Consider the following 21,107-nt stretch of genomic DNA (forward strand, 5'->3'; position numbering starts at 1 on the left):
TCAATCATCAGCCTCTGTGTACATTAAAATTATTAAAATGGATAATTTCGTGTGTACACTGCTTTTTCTTTTGACAGAGTTTATCTTCGCTGTTAATAGATCTGTTATCAAAGGGGTTTCTATCACAGTCTTCGGTTTACAATACAAGTTGTTTGCAAATATTGCATTAATCATTGACACATGCATAATTTTTCTTTTTTATTCAATACACTTGCTGTTTTAATTAAACAATGTCTTAAAAGTTGTTGGAGCAGCCAACTGAAGGAAGAACATAGTCTAATTACAGTACATTTTTGCTTTCACTTGCATGTTATATAGGTCCTTCTCAAAAAATTAGCATATTGTGATAAAGTTCATTATTTTCCATTATGTAATGATAAAAATTAAACTTCCATATATTTTAGATTCATTGCACACCAACTGAAATATTTCAGGTCTTTTATTGTTTTAATACTGATGATTTTGGCATACAGCTCATGAAAACCCCAAATTCCCATCTCAAAAAATTAGCATATTTCATCCGACCAATAAAATAAGTGTTTTTTTAATACAAAAAAAGTCAACCTTCAAATAATTATGTTCAGTTATGCACTCAATACTTGGTCGGGAATCCTTTTGCAGAAATGACTGCTTCAATGCGGCGTGGCATGGAGGCAATCCCCCTGTGGCACTGCTGAGGTGTTATGGAGGCCCAGGATGCTTCGATAGTGGCCTTAAGCTCATCCAGAGTGTTGGGTCTTGCGTCTCTCAACTTTCTCTTCACAATATCCCACAGATTCTCTATGGGGTTCAGGTCAGGAGAGTTGGCAGGCCAATTGAGCACAGTAATACCATGGTCAGTAAACCATTTACCAGTGGTTTTGGCACTGTGAGCAGGTGCCAGGTCGTGCTGAAAAATGAAATCTTCATCTCCATAAAGCTTTTCAGCAGATGGAAGCATGAAGTGCTCCAAAATCTCCTGATAGTTGGCTACATTGACCCTGCCCTTGATAAAACACAGTGGACCAACACCAGCAGCTGACATGGCACCCCAGACCATCACTGACTGTGGGTACTTGACACTGGACTTCAGGCATTTTGGCATTTCCTTCTCCCCAGTCTTCCTCCAGACTCTGGCACCTTGATTTCCGAATGACATGCAAAATTTGCTTTCATCCAAAAAAAGTACTTTGGACCACTGAGCAACAGTCCAGTGCTGCTTCTCTGTAGCCCAGGTCAGGCGCTTCTGCCGCTGTTTCTGGTTCATAAGTGGCTTGACCCGGGGAATGCGGCACCTGTAGCCCATTTCCTGCACACGCCTGTGCACGGTGGCTCTGGATGTTTCTACTCCAGACTCAGTCCACTGCTTCCGCAGGTCCCCCAAGGTCTGGAATCGGTCCTTCTCCACAATCTTCCTCAGGGTCCGGTCACCTCTTCTCGTTGTGCAGCGTTTTTTGCCACACTTTTTCCTTCCCACAGACTTCCCACTGAGGTGCCTTGATACAGCACTCTGGGAACAGCCTATTTGTTCAGAAATTTCTTTCTGTGTCTTACCCTCTTGCTTGAGGGTGTCAATGATGGCCTTCTGGACAGCAGTCAGGTCGGCAGTCTTACCCATGATTGCGGTTTTGAGTAATGAAACAGGCTGGGAGTTTTTAAAAGCCTCAGGAATCTTTTGCAGGTGTTTAAAGTTAATTAGTTGATTCAGATGATTAGGTTATTAGCTCGTTTAGAGAACCTTTTTATGATATGCTAATTTTTTGAGATGGGAATTTTGGGTTTTCATGAGCTGTATGCCAAAATCATCAGTATTAAAACAATAAAAGACCTGAAATATTTCAGTTGGTGTGCAATGAATCTAAAATATATAAAAGTTTAATTTTTATCATTACATTAAGGAAAATAATGAACTTTATCACAATATGCAAATTTTTTGAGAAGGACCTGTATACATTTTATCAGTTCATGCATTACTTGGGAATCAAGCCATTGACTTTGGTTCAATTGAACATGAGTATATATTTTTTTTCTTAAATTATTTTTATTACATAAATGCAGTCTTGGTGAGCATAAAAGACTTCTTTCAAAAACATTACAAAAACTTGCCGACCCCCAACTTTGGAGTGCTAGTGTAAAATATGCACTTGCCATAATGTCAAACGTATACTGTACATATACTCACCAACGGTGGGTCTTGACGGCCTAGTATAGCAATGTGAGCTGTTTCCTGTAGGCTGCCCACTGTCTTGGCCTGAAGAACTACTGGAATCTGTTCTGTGCTATACGGTTGGATGACCCCTCGTGCGTGAGGACTGGAATAAAGAAGAGCAGGGTCTTCCTCATACGGCTGCAAACAGAAACATGTGTCATACACTTGAAAATCAAAATACATATCTCTAATGTTTGTCCTAGAAAATTAGAAAGGGCTGCAATAGAAAACACAATACATTTTACTTGACTGGGAGGAATCACCTGAGGCAGAAGTCCATAGCACGCAGGAAGGTCAGTATCATTGATGAGCTCAAATGATTGCTCATAGGGATGACCCAGGAAACAGTTCTGGAACTGAAGATCTGGGTTCTTGAGGACAACATCAGGCACAACACATCTAACAGAACAATCAGAGATAAGTTTTGTGCATGGAAAAAAGCAAGACCACTTTATTTCCCCAATGAAAGTGTATTACCTAGCTTTGATTGGGAGAGCTAAAACCTCCTCTCCAACAACTTGAACATCCAGCACTAAAGCCAGATTGTAGTCTTGCACCGTGTTGGAGCAAAAGGTTAACTGAAAAACAAACACACATACACTACCGTTCAAACGTTTGGAGTCAGTAACATTTTTTAATGTTTTTGAAAAAAGTCTCTTATGCTCACCAAGTCTGCATTTATTTGATCAAAAATACAGTAAATCATTGCGAAATATATTTTAAAATGTAATTTATTTCTGAGATGGCAAAGCTAAATTTTCAGCAGCCATTACTCCAGTCTTCAGTGCTCAATTTCTTTTTATTATCAATGTTGAATGTTGTGCGGATTAATATTTTTGTAAAAAAGTTGTTATTTTTTCCCAGGGTTCTGTGATGAATAGAAAGTAAAATAAAAAGCATTTATTTCAATTAAAATGTGTATGTAACAATGTAAAATACTTTTTTTTATTCTTTACTAATTCAATGCATCCTTGCTAAATACATATTAAAAGGTAATAATTTCTTATTTTCTTTCAACAAAAAAAAACAACAATGTAACTGACCCAAAACTTTTGAACGGTAGTTTACTGTATATTCTTCATAAGATTTTATATCTCTGTCTTTATTTTATAAAACAACCCCACTTAAATATATAATTGTTTAAATCACTATTATAAAAGCTTTGAACAGATTTAACAGCTGCTTGTCTAAATATAGCGCTCACGTAATTCCAAACTGTTCAGATTGCAGTATTCCTCTCCTTGCAGTGCTTTAAGTGCTCTGAAACCTCACATATGGGATCACAGACAACTGTCACCACGAAATGTAACCGCCTGAGAAGAACGGCAAAGTACTCTAAAGGTGCTTTTCTTTTATTATTCTAACATGTCTGGGCGGCTGCCGGCCAGCTGTGTGATGCATCTGGGAATATTGTTCCATTCCACTAATACGACTAATCGCAACCCCTTAATATGTATTCTTGTGCTGAGGTCTCATTAGAGCACAGTGAGACACATTTTTTGTCACAGACTGGGAGAGGCACATTTGCACACTGACAGGAGACACCCACATCCACAGGAAGCACAAAGACAGGCGGACACATCTAACAGATTAGCCCTCCAAAGTGCTGACAGCTCCCATTGATGGGAAAAGACCAGCACATGACAGGTACGTAAGGTACCTGGCAACCAAAGGAGCATAGGCGAGATATCACAGCCCTATAGAGAGAGAGAGAGAGGCTGGAGATACTGTTCTCATTTATCACCTTTTCCAATATATTCCACCTCCCGTTTTTCTATTAATGGAATACAACAGCCCTTTTTAAAAAAAGTCCAAGCTGTCTAAAGGTTTAATAGGGATTAAAGGTCTGCTCTGAACGGACATTTAAGGTTGCACTTAGTTTTAAAGACCAGAGTTTCTCGTCTCTTGAGAGACTGTTGATGTTTGTGGCACGGACAGGTCATAGGGAACATCTTGACAGGTCACTTCTGCTTTTGCATAGGGAAATTGATTCAAATCACTTTGAGGTCTGAATACGAGATAATACGTTGATGGCTCGGCTTAGAATCAGAAAGAGCAAACATACCTGGACATCTATCTCAGCCATAGCACGAACTGTGCCTGTGCTGGGTGATAAGATAAACTCTTTTGGTCTCCTTTTGGTTTTGTCTCCCAGTCCCCATTCACTTCTGTTCAGCTGAGTGACCTGGTCCGTGCTGGTACTGCTCGCCTGTCCTGTGCCATCTCCAGGGATCCGCAGTTCAAAGCTCATGGGCACCACAGAAGTGTTGCTAAGGCGACATGTCAGCGTTTGCGGAAACCCTTGGTTCAGTGATAGAAGATTCCTGATTACACAACTAATATGCAAAACAAGGATTAAACACTAACATTGATCCTGATTGATGAAGTGGAGAGTGCAAGTTCATTTACCAAAGGACACCTCCCCAAAGTTGAGCTCTGGGACACTGAAGTGGAATGTAGGCCCAATTAAACACCCCCTGCAAGATATGAAGGGATGAGGAAATTTTCAAAAAAACAACTCAACAAGAATTAAGGCCAATCGAAAATGCTGCATCACAAGTAATTATACAAAACTAAAAGACTGTTGAGGTGAAGTCCAGTATAACGAGGAATGAGTGGCATTGTTTTTAGATGACAAGGCAGAGTGGTAGTTGTGGAATGTATACATTCAGCACTTTCAGTGGTGATCCATCTTAATCAAAGGGGAAGTGGTTTGTGCTAGTTTGTTTGAAAGATTTCAGCAGAGCTCTGCTTCACTCGTTTAATTAAGGTTCAGCCTGTACAGGTTCATTTAATCAGACATAAGCTAATGATTAAAACAACAAAGAGTGAAGGAGAAACATTGATGTTTTTTGCTAATGGTCATAAGAGGGGATTGATTAAAGGGAAGGTTGTACAATTCGGGTCAATCTTCTGCTCTAAAATCAACTCTGGTTAAGGTCAACCAATACTAGGGTTGCATCCAAATTTGCAGACCTCCCTACTATATAGGTTGGTATAGTATTGTACATAAAAAGAGTAGTAAGTCCAAATTAACAGTATACATAAAACAGTAGGCAAACAGTGCCCGGAGGACATATTACTTCAGGGGCGATTTTGAAGTGCGCATCCATTGGACACTTTACTATCCCATGAGGCCACAGGAGAAGATTTATAAATGGCAGTGAGGCGACGCAGCTCATGCAGGTAGATCACATTACAATGACAATACAATGTAGTATGTCCGGAAATAAATTCACAATAAGCAGATTCATACTATATATAGAGCTTGCTTTTTATGATCACAAAATAATTACTTATTCAAAAGAAGTATCTACTCAGAGCATAATAAAGAATGTGGCCATATATGTATAAACAATTTTTTTTTTTAATTTATAAAAGGTTTTACTATGACCTTTTTGTTTAGCATGTTGCCTACCAGGGTGGAATGTGTATGAATGGGAAAGGCAATCTATCATATGCCACGGTTGGGTTAATGTTTTAAAACTGCCATTAGTACATAACGGTGGAAAGCAATGGGGACTGGCTGGAAACATGCACTAGTTGTCATGATTCTGCCCTCGTGTCCTTGATTTTCTCTAGTCTTGAGGCAGGATCATGACAGACCCATGTTTTGTGTGCAAGCACATGGCCTTTTGTTTTGGGCCATGTGCTTGTGTTGTCTCGTTACATACCCCGCCCCCTTGTTATCCTCGTCTTGTCATTACTGTCTAGTCAGCTTCACCTGTTCTTGTCATTAGTGTCTCCCTATATCATCCCCTTGTGTTTGCTGTCCTTTGTCGGTTCATTGTGATTCTTACCAGCGTGTTACCTTAATTGTATCATTCCTTGTGAGTATCCTGTTGAGTGTAATGTCTAGAGAAAGTTCTTCTGTTTGTTTTTCGTCAAGTAATCAGTCAAGTCTTAGTCTAAGTTTAGTCTATCCTAGTCTTGTCTGTTTTGCCCCCTCGGGGGTTTTGTTTTCCTGTTTTTGTTCCAATAAACCTTGAGTTCATTGTACACTGTCTGCATTTGGGTTCATCTCCTTGCATCACCATAACAGAATGAACCGACCAGAGTCGAACCCAGCAGACAGAATGTCCTCTTGTGTCAAGCATAACCCAGACGACCTTATAGATTGGTGGCACAGGACCATCACTGACTCGAAGAGGGGCAAACTCCCGACTCCCTCCCAGGGAGAGCTATCAATGAGGGAATATGCCCGGGTCGTGAACGAGAGGAGGTTTTTCCTGCCTGATGTCCTCCTTAACCGCTACCTCATTGCGGTTCTCAACTCTCCTCCACCCCTGGCTGAATGGGAGAAGCTGGTTTGCCGTTCATTCACTGATATGGTGGATTGCTTATCTCGGGGAGAGTCACAGGCACCCACGAGCTCATCATCTGCCAAGCTGCCTGTGATCCCGGAGGGTCGTATATTAGCTGTGGTCACCCCTGGGGACCAGGCTCACGCCGCTTCGACTCCTGAGGTGTCATCTCCTCCCAGTAGTCTCTGCGGTAAACGGGGAAGAAGTCCCTCGTGGGAGTCCGCTTCGGAGTCCTCCGCTACGGAGTCAATCCTTCCAGAGGCTGCTCTTTCACTACATGGAACGAATTCTGTTGAACTTCCCCAACCGGCTGGGAACCTGGCAGAGGCTTCTGCTCCGCGACCTAGAAAGGAGAGGAGGAGGAGGGGAGTCTCTTGTCCTTTGTCATCCCCTGTGTCTGCAAGCGCTGTCCCAGAGCCTACTACGGATGGCGCTGTCCCTGAGCCCGCTGCAACTGAAAGCGCGGTCTCAGGGCCCGTTGCAACCGAAGGTACTGTTCCTGAATTGTCTGCTGAGGGCGCGGCTCCAGAGTCTGCAGCAGTAAGGGCTGTTCCCGAGCTTGCAGTCGTGAGTGCTGCAGAGAGGGAAGCGACCGATTCAGCTGCTGAGGCTGTTTTGCGCTCAGTTTCAGCTAATCAAGAGATGCCGGTCGTCATTGCTGCAAGAATCCTGTCAGAGTACTTGTCCCGTCTTGTCAAGATCCTTGAAGTCCCTGTCTGTACTGTCTCGTCCCTAGCACCCACGGCAGCCGCCGAGAGCGCAGATCCCACGGCAGCCGCCGAGAGCGCAGATCCCACGGCAGCCGCCGAGAGCGCAGATCCCACGGCAGCCGCCGAGAGCGCAGATCCCACGGCAGCCGCCGAGAGCGCAGATCCCACGGCAGCCGCCGAGAGCGCAGATCCCACGGCAGCCGCCGAGAGCGCAGATCCCACGGCAGCCGCCGAGAGCGCAGATCCCACGGCAGCCGCCGAGAGCGCAGATCCCACGGCAGCCGCCGAGAGCGCAGATCCCACGGCAGCCGCCGAGAGCGCAGATCCCACGGCAGCCGCCGAGAGCGCAGATCCCACGGCAGCCGCCGAGAGCGCAGATCCCACGGCAGCCGCCGAGAGCGCAGATCCCACGGCAGCCGCCGAGAGCGCAGATCCCACGGCAGCCGCCGAGAGCGCAGATCCCACGCCAGCCGCCGAGAGCGCAGATCCCACGCCAGCTACTTTCAACGCCACTACAGAATCAGAGATAATTGTGTCGATTCCGCTTGGGGAAGCGTTGATTCCAGGTCTGATTCTGAGAGCTCATTTCCTCTCTCCACTCTTCGGCCGCCTACTACACCCCCTGTCATGTATCCTATTCCGTTACCTGCTGTTCCCCCGGTCACCCCCGCCACTTCTCAACCCCGGAGTGTTTCCCCCAAGACTTTTACTCATGTGTCCCCATCCAAGTCTGCCCGGATTCCTCATCCTCAGCCCTCGTCCCGAAGACCCAAGACCCCCAGTCCACCCATCCACCCTGGACTATCCCCCATGAACTCCCTTGTTCCTCCGCCCCCCCCTCCCGTGTTTGTTATTTTTATTGTTGCATCCCGACCCTGTTTTCGTGTATCGCTTTGTTATTATTTGTCATGTTTTGTTGGTTTGTCTATGTCTCCGTCTGTCATGTCCCATGTTTGATGTCCCCTTGAGGAGCGTCTGGAAGCCGCTCCTTAAGGTGGGGGTTCTGTCATGATTCTACCCTCGTGTCCTTGATTTTTCTCTAGTCTTGAGGCAGGATCATGACAGACCCATGTTTTGTGTGCAAGCACATGGCCTTTTGTTTGGGCCATGTGCTTGTGTTGTCTCGTTACATACCCTGCCCCCTTGTTATCCTCGTCTTGTCATTATTGTCCAGTCAGCTTCACCTGTTCTTGTCATTTAGTGTCTCCCTATACCATCCCCTTGTGTTTGCTGTCCTTTGTCGGTTCATTGTAATTCTTACCTGCGTGTTACCTTACCTGAATCATTCCTTGTGAGAATCCTGTCGAGTGTATTGTCTAGAGAAAGTTCTTCTGTTTGTTTTTCGTCAAGTCTAAGTTTAGTCTCTCCTAGTCTTGTCTGTTTTGCCCCCTCATGGGTTTTGTTTTCCTGTTTTTGTTCCAATAAACCTTGTGTTAATTGTACACTGTCTGCATTTGGGCATCTCCTTGCATCACCATAACACTAGTGTTGTGGAAAATTAGAAATTCTAGACAAGAGGTTCATTTTCTGTAACCGATACCAAGCAAGACATTTGACTTTTTCATATGTTTAGATTATATTTCATTTATGACAGAATTTGATAAGGTGATAAATTGTGTCTAGCATTAGAGAAAACAAGAGTCTCTTCTGATAAGAAAATGATTAAATGCCTTAAACAACATGCATTCACACATTTCTATCATACTATGAAAGGCTAAACCTAAAATGTAATCCTTTTGGGAACAATTTCATCTAGTTTTTAAATGCAATATGAAACGATTTTCCTTATGGACACAAAAGGCAACACATACATAAATGACATAATTGAAAATTGAAAATAAATGGGTTATTATATAATAAAGGGTTTACCTGAATGTGACAATGACAGGCTCAGGGTTTCCCACCACACTAAAGTGTAACTCCTCAGAGAAAACACCCAGTTTGTCAGAAGAGAAGTGGACCTCCAGTGTTTTGGAGACTCCGGGTGGGATCATGCCTTCAGAGGGGATGAAGGAAAAGCAAAGCCCCAGCACTGTACTGGGTTGCACTAGTTTATATGCACCATTTATCAGTCCCTTGTTGCTTAGAAGCAGCTAAGAATAAGAGAAAACAGACAGAGAGAAGGAACATAAAAGAAAGACGGTGTGTAGATTTCCCCAGGTTTATGCCTGCACAGACTGAACATCCAATTGTTTCATTCTTTCACCGGTGGGATCAGTTTATGTTGTTTAATCATTCACTTGGATACTACCTCAAAAAGAGTCCCATAGGGACAAATCAGACTCAAACAAACAATCCAAAACTTTCAGGACAATTATATTATTGTGATCATGCAAAAGCTCAAATAACAAAAGGAATTGGAAAGCCACAATGTTTGCATAATTCAGCATGGAGTGTACTCAAACTGAGCCAAACATTGGTCTATTTCAAGACTCAGTAATAATAAGGGGCTTTTATTATTCAATTAAAACTGCTGTCGAGTCCATGCTACATTTGGCAGATTGTGAGCAACATCTCACAGTAATCAATTCTGTGAAGGGTTCTTCTGTTACATCAATAGTTTCTTCCCACCACTACTACCTGCTTTAGTCTGTGTAATGATTTGGAGGAGGTAACGCTAAGTGGTTTTGTCTTTTAGACTGTGCTGAAGGTTAAGAAGAGGACAATAACACTTACAAAATGCAATCATTATAGCACTCTAATATAAAATGCTTAATTAGTAAAATTGTATGTCAATATGGACACATTTTGTACCTTTAGTGTGTTATGCAGCTGCTTAAATGTAAACAACTGAATAATAATTATTACAGGATTTAATGGGATACAATGTAACTTAAGCTCAAATTGCTTTTACCATTGAGATTAAAACAAAGATACTACATGAGTTTTCTACAATTGTACCTTATAGCTTTGTTTGGAGCCAATGACAATGTTTCCCATGTCTAGAAAGTCAAAGCTGAACTGCAGTTTTGGGCCTACACTCTCTCCTTGTATGCAGAGTGGCAACCGAGATTCACGACCTGTGTAAGTACAGAGCAGTCAAATAAGAAACCAAAAAAAAGCACAGTTTATAATAATGAAACAGGCTGTTAAATGGGGCGGCATTGGCTCAGTGGTTCATGTAGGTTGTCTACAAACCGAAAGGTTGGTGGTTCGATCCCCGGTTCCACCTGACCAAGTGTCGAGGTGTCCATGAGCAAGACACCTAACCCCAGCTGCTCCCGACGAGCTGGATGGCGCCTTGCATGGCTGACACCACCGTCGGTGTATGAATGAGTGAGTGAAATGGGTGAATGCGAGGCAAATATGTAAAGTGCTTTGGTGGCCATTGGGTCTGTGAAAGCGCTATATAAATGCAGTCCATTTACCATTTAAATTTCACTGGTTAAAATATCAACAGTGTGTTTTTCTAGGTCACTACTACTCCAAGCAACCAGAATATTGTCAGACCTTACTCAAACATGCAAATAAATGCAAACCTGATCTCCAGGCCTGCAGATGGGCTTAAGCGCAACATGCAAATATACCAATGCATTGTTAGAGAACAATGCAAGTGTGCATGAGCAGCATAGCTGTGACTGTAGAAAGTGATTGTTTTTAACACAACATCTGTTATCATGATGTAAGTACCAGTGATTTCACAGTAAACAGTCTGCTGGTAGATTCTGGCTTCCTGTGGTTTAAAGATGATGTTCACCTCTGTAGTGCTGTTGGGCCAGATTTCTCCCTTCTGTAGAACAGCAGAAAGTCAATAGAGAGAACACACAAAAAATCAATTTTGATTAATTTCCACAGATGTTATTTGTCATATAAGCGTAATGCAAAGTCACACGTGTAAAAGAGAAGTTTTTTAATATTATTATAATTTAAAATGACTCTTTTTCTATTAAAGAATATTTAGATAATAAATGACATCAATGTCATATTATTATCCAGTAATTCATGGTAAAGGCATTAGTATTACTATTATTATGACAGGAGTGATGTGGAAAAAAAATACCAAAATGTGTTTGCATGCTATACTACTCCCTGAAGCAGTGACACATAGAAAGTGGTGAAAGCCTAACAATCAGAGCTGGTAACACAAACTTCACAGGTATGATCCCAGCAGGTGATGCATCAATAAACTTGGGAGATACCAAGGTCTCTTATCACCACTGCGCTCTTCAGCAAGTCACTTACAATTAGGGTGCTCTAGGGGGATTGGCCACAATTGCATTGGATAAAAATGTTTGCTAAATCACTAGTGAACAAACAGCATGTTGTGTCACCAGGCAGTGCTTGACGGAGAGTTGACGGAGCAGGTGCGATCAAGCTCTACTGCATGTAGACAGATGCTCACATCCAAGCAGAGGGGATACCGATCGGTTTTGTTTTGCTTTGTCTCTGTCTCTTCTTGCCTAAGCCTGCATAAATCTGGTTTGAAAAATCTGGATTTGCATTAACATTTATGGTGAGAGTAAAATCAGAGCAGAAATAAATGGGAATAATTTTCATTTATAGCCATCCTTATAGCAGCATCTTCTTCTGTCTTATATATAAAATGTACATTAGATGAAGGAAAATGTGAGGTGCAGTATGTCTGTATGTGCCTTTAAGAGGCTGAAAGTCAGAGCAAAGTGACAGAATTAACACAAAACTCTGTTGGATGTCTTTTGAAGGGTATGTGATTAGTCATTTGGAAAAACAAAGTGCTGAGCTGGACTTCCTATAGACGCAGATCGTGTTATAATCGACTGGCACTGTTGCATACATTCTGCATCAACTGCAGACGTGCAAAAACTTATAAAGACTCAACTGTAGCAGAAGACCAATCACTAGGTGCATAACCAATGCAGAATTTAGGATTAATTTAGGAATTTAGGGATTGCATGCACAAAGTAAAACATTTAAAACTTCACAATTAAAATTAACATTTAGTTAAGTAAATCACATTTAACTCTCATCCACATAACAAATCCTCAAGTCTAATTAGAAATAAGCTCAGTATCTTTTAAATTGCTTGGCTGAGTGGAGTGATGTCTAAGTTTGGTTTCCACCATATGTTTAGGCATATGGTTATACGGTACAAGGACATCCTAGGTTTCAGATTTAATTGCTGGTTATGCAATATTGCATCGGGGTAAACTGAAATCTAAAATGCTGAAGCTTGTCATGTGTCTAGTTGTAAGTAACACACCAGGGGTCTCATGATGATGTCCTGGTCATCCAGAGACAAAAGCTGCTGCTGAGTTTGCACAAGGCCCTCCTGGAGGGTATTGGAAAACTGCGAAAGACAAGCTCGCAAAGAAGGATCAGTGTTTTCTGTCAGAAACTGCTCCATCTCATCATCCACTTCTTGGTCCAGCTCTGAAGAAAGCCTACAAAAGAAGAAAGAAAACAACAGAGAATAAGAGAAAAATGGACCATCACAGACTGACACATTCATAATGTTAAAAGAATAGCCCATTTAAAAAAAAAAAAAGAAACTTCCATCATTATTCATTGCCACTGAAAATGAGTTTCACTTGTCTCTCGGTTTATAAACAAAATGCATCTCAGATGCTGTCATCATAATTTTTCATTAAGATGTGAACATGTCACCTCACTTGAATTTAGGATAAACTGTAAAGATTTTATCTTTCCAAAAGTATAGTTAGAAAAACTTAAATTATAGCTACAATAAAAACACTTCAAGCTATTAGAGGTTAACTAGTCAAACCTTAATTTGTCCCGTTCCTCTTCCTCCTCAGTGGCAAGGTTCTTCCACTGGTAATGCACAATGGAATCACTCCTGTTCATTATTGCCACTTTCTGGTAGGTAGCTAAAGAGATGAAGGTTTTCTCCAGCATCACATAGTTCTTGTCCAATCCAACATTTATATCTGTGGAATCTCCATAGAGGGTGATTTGGATATCTTCTCCTAAAAAAAAGAAGCCATAAGGTTGACAGACATATCAAAGTTAAAGGTTTGTATGAAGACAGTCTACTGTTAACACAAGACTTACAACACAAGTATTGGTGGGTCATTCTCATGAAACCATCCATTCATTTGTCCCAACCCCGTTACATTTAAAATGTTGTAGGGTTTAATGTTATGAAGTTGAGAGCAAAAGTGGCTAATAACAAGCGTAACTAGCAAATATCATTGTGGCACACAACATTATTTAAAATTCAAAATATAAAAACATGATTTTATTCATCTTAATAAGGCCAATAAAACAATTTAAACAATGATGGTAATTTAACTGAATGACAGCCAAAAAAAGGACAAAGACGAAATTTGCGTTTTTCATAAATTTGAGTAATTCATTGTCTATATTAACAATGAAAGCGAAATGTATAATTTATTAAAAGAATCTGCATAATTTTTTGCATTATAGACTAAACAGAGTTAAATCTACGAAATAAAGTGCCTTAGTTCAGTATTTTGCTTTGTTAAATGAGTAGTAAAGAATGGGGGGCACAAATGAGGCATCAATGGCACGGTTTTAGAAATAGAATCGTCCCCATCAATTCCCTAGTGAGCATTAAAGATTTACAATTAGGCAATTGTAAGACTGGAGCTGTGTGATCTTTTTTAGTCAGCATGTTGGTGGCGCTACATGTAAACTTATAGAGGTCTGTATTCTGCGTTTGTTACCATGGTGGAGCTGTGTGCTGCAGTGATTGTGAACGTGGTCCATAAGGACAAGAGTTCCCCAATGAAATGCGGTCACGTGACCTCACCAAAACCAATCAGAAGCGAACAAAACACACATAAAATTCAAAACAAATGCTCAAATCAGAAGTCCTGCTGGCTTACATATATTTACCTGCATTTTGATTTGTTTTACTAGTTTGGCTACATTCAAAGCAGGAGCTTCATGCTTAGTGGACTATCACAGCCCTGCCTTGTCCATAATGTCAGCGCACTTACACATGCACCCACACAAATTTGAAAAAGTATGCAAACAAATCATAAAACAGCAATTGTTTTCACAATAAAATTATATATACCAGGTAAACATTGATCTTGGACTATAAATCTTCTGCTCTGGATATACTGAATTGCATTTGGAATATGTAATATGATTGTGCTGACTGACAAACTCAATGCTGGGGAGGAGGGGAGCAAATATATGAGACAATTCCTCAAGACCAAGTAAACAAATCGACAGCAAAGAAATCCATCAGAAGTAAACTGATGGATAATGTAGAGAAACAAATATTAGCTGTAACATTTATTGGCTGATTTAGCAAGCTTCAAAGCCCAAGTATCACGAGCGCATGCACTTTTCACTTAACATATTGCATTGTATGAACATATGCATCACACGTTTTTGTCTGTACGTGTATGTACAACGTTAGCAACTCTTGCACACAATCTAGAGAGAATACTTTTATTTTTCTCAGCATGTGTCTCTCTCTGGTGACTCTATTCTGAAGAGGCTCTAGCTCTTGGACACAAACAGACAGGTCACCAGAGGCATTTTAGATTGTTAAGACATTCCCCACCCTCCTTCATCTCATCCCATCGAGACCTTTATGGTATCAGGTGCACTGTATATAATTAACCCCATACCTGTTTGTCTTTTTTGTACACTGATGTCTTCAAAATACGCTGACTGTCTTCAATGCAAAATAATTCAGTACACTGCCTAATGAGGCTGCTAAGGATGTTGGGAAGACAATATGTTTACAATAACTTTACAATAAGTAAAGCATATATGTTGATAAATAAGGAAAACAAAACAATACCATAATGGTTATTGGACGATAATAGTAATTCTTTTAAAGGGATAGTTCACCCAAAAATGAAAATGTTGTCATCACTTACTCACCCTCAAAGTTGTTCCAAACCAGTTTCTTTCTTCCGCTGAACACAAAAGAAGATATTTTAAAGAATGTTGGTTACAAGACAGTTGACGGTAGCCATTGACTTCCATAGTATATTTTTCCTACAATGGAAATCAATTGCAACCGTCAACTGTTCGATTACCAAAATTTTTTATTATTATCATCTTTTGTGTTCAACAGAAGAAAAAAACTCATACAGGTTTGGAACAACTTGGGAGTGAATAAGTGATGACAACATTTTCAGTTGAACTATCCCTTTAAGCAGTGCGTGTTCATTGATAAATGAGATCATTGTAGTTTTCCAAACAGAGGATGAGAGGTAAATTTAGTTGACACACACACACACACACCCACAGTTTTCACAATGCAATAATTTCCCAAATACAAAGTGCAAATAGTTAAGTTCTTGAGGTTACAGAAAAAATAAAATAAAAACAGTGTCTAGCAAAATGAACAAGATCAATGAAAAAAAAAACATAATACTATGCTTTCACCCAACGTTTTTCTGTGCTTTACAGTAGAGACTAAGGAGTGTGAGAAAGAGGAGACGGGAGCCTGAAGCATTTTCTCTTTAGGGGCTGATCCAGTTATGCAAGCATGTCTCCTAGCAGGACTGCTGTTACTCAGTGCACATTTTAAACAAGCAAATGTAATTGCTGCACATCTGATGTACTTGGAGCAGAAGAATTTGCATTTATGTTTAAGCTACAACAGCCTTGGAAGGAAAGGAAAGAAGCTGTATGTTGGGGGGGTGAACTAGGCTTTATGAAAGGAAAAGACAGACAGAGACAGTGTAAGAGAAAGGGAGAACGATAACAGAATGAAAGATAGACAGAGAGAATAACAATATTGGTAGAAGAAATGAAACTGCCATAATGACATCCTGAAGATGGTTTGGCAGAAGGCAGGTCCTGTGGCTTCTTTCTTTTCTTCGCTCCCAGTCTTACTCTTTCATCCTTTTACTCTCTCCACTGATTAATTTGCCGTAGATATCACTTTTCACAAATGAGCCAGAGACATTTAACCTCTGTCTCTATGCATGAAGCTTTAAGAGAGAGAGAAAAAGAGCAAAGGAAATTGTGTCTTTGATGGGACACTGCATCTGCCAGCAGGCTGAAGGATTGTGGGAGCTGTTCAGAAGAGAGGGGAGGGGAGGAGAATGGGAAATGAGGAAAGCTTTCATTGAGCTGCAGATTGTGTGTGTGTGAGATGTCTTCCTCAGCTAAGTGCACTCTAAAAAGCCTGCCAAGATAGGGGGTGTTCTCTTTTTTGACGAGGAAAGTGGTCTGCTTATATCATAGAGTATAATATAGATACACATTTGGTCCTCCTAACCACAGAAAAAATAATTTTGAGATGAAACAAACATACAATAAGGGCATTTTTCACATCTGGCTTAATTGGAGCGTTTGTTTTGGAACCTGATGCATTTTGTCACTTAGTTCAGTTCGTTTAGGCATTTTTGAACATGGTAATCGCGCTCAAATCCACAAAAAAAATTAAATAAAATTGGAACACCTGAAAAAGGTTGTCTCGGCCCACTTAAAACCAGCTACGGAGTGATTCGCTTGTGGTGAGATAGCAATCCGACCCAATGGACCAACAAACTAAGCTGTATCACAATGTATAATGGGTGTAATACTCTATGGACTATTGCAACTCTCTATACTTCGGCATACCCAAACAGTCTATTGCGCGTCTCCAATTAGTACAGAACGCTGCAGCAAAGTTCCTCAAAAGAAAACGCAAATTTGATCATGTTTCACTTATCTTAAAATCTCTGCATTGGCTACCTGTGCATTTTAGAATCAAGTTTAAAATTATTTTATTTGTTTTTAAATCCGTAAATAATCTGGCACCGAGCTATTTGTCTGAGCTACTCTGTCCACACAACCCCACACGAAACCTGAGGTCTGGTGATCAGAGACTTCTGTCTGTCCCCAGATCTAGGTTAAAGAATAGAGGGGACAGAGCCTTTGCTGTTGCTGGCCCTAGGCTGTGGAACAGCCTTCCGGTTTACATCAGAGCTGCTCAATCTGTAACTGTTTTTAAATCCTCTCTTAAAACCTATTTTTTTTCTTTAGCTTTTAATTCATTGTGAGCTTCTGTCATGATTGTGTGGTTTGTCTTTGTTCTTTATCTTGTGTATTGTTCAGCACTTTGGTCAGCCCTGTTTGCTGTTTTTAAATGTGCTATATAAATAAATACAAACTTGAAACTTGAAACGTGTAATGGGTAATTTCCCATCTGCTTTTCTGCTGTTATCTCGGGACGCTAGTCCCGAGGTAAATAGTGTTCGTCAGCTTGTGAAATTAAACCGAACCCAGAAGAAATTTCAATATTGTGACAATTTTAATCCTTGTTTTGGAACAAAGCAAATATCCATGTGTCTGAAAACACCCTAAGAAACACAGAGTTATTTTTGGAAGCCTTGTATGAAAAATAGCATCCATTCTTAACTGAAATTAACCTATGTCAAACCTTAATTAGACTATATACTGAACAAAATACTATAAATAAAGAAAAACATTATCTTAACAATAGCCACCAATCCATTGGCATTTCTAAGGAAGCAGTTCATGTATTTTATTCTTACAGTGGCACAACCCATTTAAGCAATTCATTCAACAAACAGCAGTAATTATCTTATTTATTTTCATGACATGTTTTGTATGCATTGTGTTATGCTGTCTGAGCAGAAGACAGACTATTGAATAGGGGAGGAAAAGAGAGAGATTGATATACTGTAGACAGAATGGAAAACGTGACCTGTGACCCATGCAACGAAGCTGATGTGTTTGTTTTGCTTTGGTGCTCCATGTTTTCATTCGCGAATATAATAAAAAATTTTCCATTAGCCTCGATGTTGCCATTTAAACAGACCTAGATGCTTACAGCTCCCTCTGTGTCTCTCGTCTCTGAATGCCACAATAATGAGATTTTGTTTCTATATAAACGCCGTTAATAGCAAACAAGCCATGGGTAATGCGATGCACTGCCATTTGTAACGGGAAATATAAGAAATGAGATACACACTTTACCACATATGAAACCAACTATTTGTCATGCTGAAGTTCCATGCATGCATTCTCTATTTACAGGCAGAAATGATAGGAGGAATATCCTTTGAAGAAACCCAAGTGTCCCTTGAAAGGAAATAGCTTTCACTGTATAAGAAGAAATCACACTGAGTGTGTACTAGTGGGTAGGATCCCCTCTGCCACACTGCTGCAGCTGCTACCAGGGGCTTTTTGGCTCCTTATACATATTTTAGAGTCAATGGGCAAACTCTGCAGCCTAGATAAGGCAGATGATACGAAGCAAAACAGCTGGGAGGCATTTGAAAATGTAGGACAGATTAAGTAACTCATCCTTTTCTGTGTTGCTTAGAGGAGATAGTGTCTCTACTTACTTCCAGCTATTGGTAATTAAACACATTATGGTTTCAGAGGGACTACATGGGCATCGATATCTCTTTAGCTTTGTAGTACATTATTAATGGAAAGACAGAACAGTGCAGTTAAAGACAGCCCCAGATTGCACCTTAGATGTTTATATTAAACATGTCGGCTGGTTGTCAATAAGTAACATGGACATTAACCTTTAGATCTGAGCACATCATGTGTACAGGAAATTGTTTGGTGAATGTGTGAAAAGCTATAACCTTGAGATCAAAGATTTAAATAAGACTAATAATAATTTTTTGATTCCTTCATTAAGAGCTCTCTTTTGTCGAAGAGAATTAAAACAAAATCCAGGGACATTCCCTGAAGCTCTACAACACTGCGGGAAAAAGTTTTCCCCAGAAAAAAGTAAACTACATTTACACAAATTTTCCTTTGCAAGTTCTAATAAAAAATTTCTTTTAACACATGGAATTCAGTAAATTCACTTAAACAAGTTAAAGGTACACTATATAGCTTTTTGTTTGTTTAAAATGAACTAAATTTAAATAACGAGTCAATATATCATCTACCGACTAGCGAAAGCAAGCACCAAAGGGCACAAGATATTGAACACTATATGTGCGTAAAAGACAAGGATGGTCGATGAGTACAGGACAGGCGTGAGATCTTGTAACGCTGACAACACTATTTCACATTTGCCGGTTCCTGAAGGCATCCCAAATGTCGACTCAAACCCTCGTATTACAACTGAAGAAGTTGCCAAAGCCACTGATAGCATGAAGGACCAGGCTTTAACGATCTGCCAGTGGATTTTTGGAAGTTGAAGGAGCTGCGTGTCACCACGATTGAATGGCTAGCAACTTTCTTCAATGCCAACGTCGACTTTGGCCATGTACCAACCAACTGGACCACAATAAATACAGTCCCTATTTTCAAGAATAAAGGCGACCCAGCGGAATGTTTAAATTACCACCCTATCCGCCTTCTATCACACACAATGAGCACCAGTGATGTGATCTTTGCAGTATGAATGTTAACCCTCTATGGCAGTGGTTCTCAAAGTGGGGTCCGCGGACCCCTTGGGGTCCGTTGCCAGGGGGTCCGCGAAATAATTTTAGAACCCTATGAACGGAATCGCGGAATCCAGTCAGACCATCGGGGAAATTCTTGGCAGAGCGCTCCTGCTCTCTCTTTCTCTCCCCTCACAAACATGCGCGCATATCCAGAGAGAAGAGTGAATCCGCGAATATACAGTAGCCTAGCCTAGTTGTAAAATCAAAGTTAAGAGGCTAGGTTTAAAATTTTTAGTTCTTTTTTTTTTATCCTCAGTTTATTTAAACTGTTTTAAATTAATATTGTTTAAGACGTTTAGTAGCTTGCCTATGTCATTTGTAATGGAAGCCTGTTTCCGCCACTGAATACAAAAAAGAAAAGAATAAAGTCACAATTGTGAGATTAAAAAGTCACAATTAGCCTACCTTTTTTATAGTTTTATATGGCGGACACAGGCTGTCATTCTCTTTGATAGGCGGCATAGGCCTACATGTGTAAAAATGTATGAGCCTTTTGCCTTTACACGAGAGCGTCATCTCCAGAGCTCCTATGAGTCACTTTGAGAACGTTTCAGCATTTAATTTGAAACAAAAATAGGGGCGGTTCTAGGGTCAGTGGATATTCGGGGCTTTAGCCCAAACTAAAATTGGGTATTTTTATTTAAATTAATGAATTGATTATAAAAGCGATTTAAGGGAATAAAGAAAAAGAAAGGCTTATTTTATTAGTGAAATAATTACAGTTGTCAAATATTAAATTTTATCTACTTACATTTTACCAGGCGTTCGTTCACTGTTAACATCCTTCTGTGAACGGTAAGCCCCGCATTCTTTAATCATTTTGACATTTCATGAGCTAGACCGCTGAACTTTTTGTCATCCAACAAACAGAGCGGTGCGTAATGGAGTGCATCAGAGCAGCATCAAGAATATCAAATACATTGCAGTGAATCTCTTAATTGCATCTTAAGGTTATTGCCAATAAAAATGACAGGTTTGCGAAAAGTGTAGAACTCGGTGAGCTCGCGCAAAACACATCTTCAGCACTCGTTTAAACGCCTCTGATTGGCCGATGCATTCAACAGACATTTCTGTGATTGGCTACAATGCTCAACGCTGCAAAAGTTAATGTTAATTCTGTTATGATTTGTTGATTGTTCTGCCATTGATATAAGGTGTAATGAGTTCATTATTTTAAAGTTGATGCACGTAAAGTAACATTACATAATTTAAATGTTATCTTAAATTGATGGTTCACCCAAAAAAAAGAAAAGTGTGTCATCATTTGCTCACCCTCAAGTTGTTCCAAACCTGAATGAGTTTCTTTCTCCTGCTGAACACAAAAGAAGATATTTTGAAGAATGTGGGTAACCAAAAAGTTTCTGGTACTTTAAAAAAAAAAACATATGGAAGTCAATGGGGTCAATCAACTGTTTGGTTACTGACATTCTTCAAAATATCTTCTTTTGTGTTCAGCAGGAGAAAGAAATTCATTCAGGTTTGGAAAAACTTGAGGGTGAGTGAATGATGACAGAATTTTCAATTTGGGTGAACTATTATTTTAATGTAAATGTTAATGTTTTAATTTTAATCTAGGGAATTTTAATGTTTGGTTTTATTAGAACAA

The 21,107-nt window shown here is 40.2% G+C and overlaps 1 protein-coding gene across 5 annotated transcripts in view; it reads right to left on the minus strand.

Moving 5' to 3' along the window:
* The window catches only part of hydin (HYDIN axonemal central pair apparatus protein), an 89,209-nt gene that overhangs the window by 55,830 nt on the left and 12,272 nt on the right, over positions 1-21,107 (minus strand). For all 5 annotated transcript variants that reach the window (XM_077248847.1, XM_077248846.1, XM_077248845.1 and 2 more), the window contains 10 exons: positions 12,904-13,105; positions 12,382-12,562; positions 10,833-10,932; positions 10,104-10,222; positions 9,072-9,295; positions 4,598-4,665; positions 4,254-4,489; positions 2,666-2,766; positions 2,452-2,587; positions 2,162-2,326 (listed from right to left, as the gene is read on the minus strand). In XM_077248847.1, the coding sequence (XP_077104962.1) occupies positions 2,162-2,326; positions 2,452-2,587; positions 2,666-2,766; positions 4,254-4,489; positions 4,598-4,665; positions 9,072-9,295; positions 10,104-10,222; positions 10,833-10,932; positions 12,382-12,562; positions 12,904-13,105 (1,532 nt within the window). The remainder of the gene's footprint in view (positions 1-2,161; positions 2,327-2,451; positions 2,588-2,665; positions 2,767-4,253; positions 4,490-4,597; positions 4,666-9,071; positions 9,296-10,103; positions 10,223-10,832; positions 10,933-12,381; positions 12,563-12,903; positions 13,106-21,107) is intronic.

Source organism: Siphateles boraxobius, unplaced genomic scaffold, assembly GCF_051911475.1.
Source record: "Siphateles boraxobius isolate OS27281-9 unplaced genomic scaffold, OSU_SipBor_1 31, whole genome shotgun sequence".
In the NCBI taxonomy this organism is placed as follows: domain Eukaryota; kingdom Metazoa; phylum Chordata; class Actinopteri; order Cypriniformes; family Leuciscidae; genus Siphateles; species Siphateles boraxobius.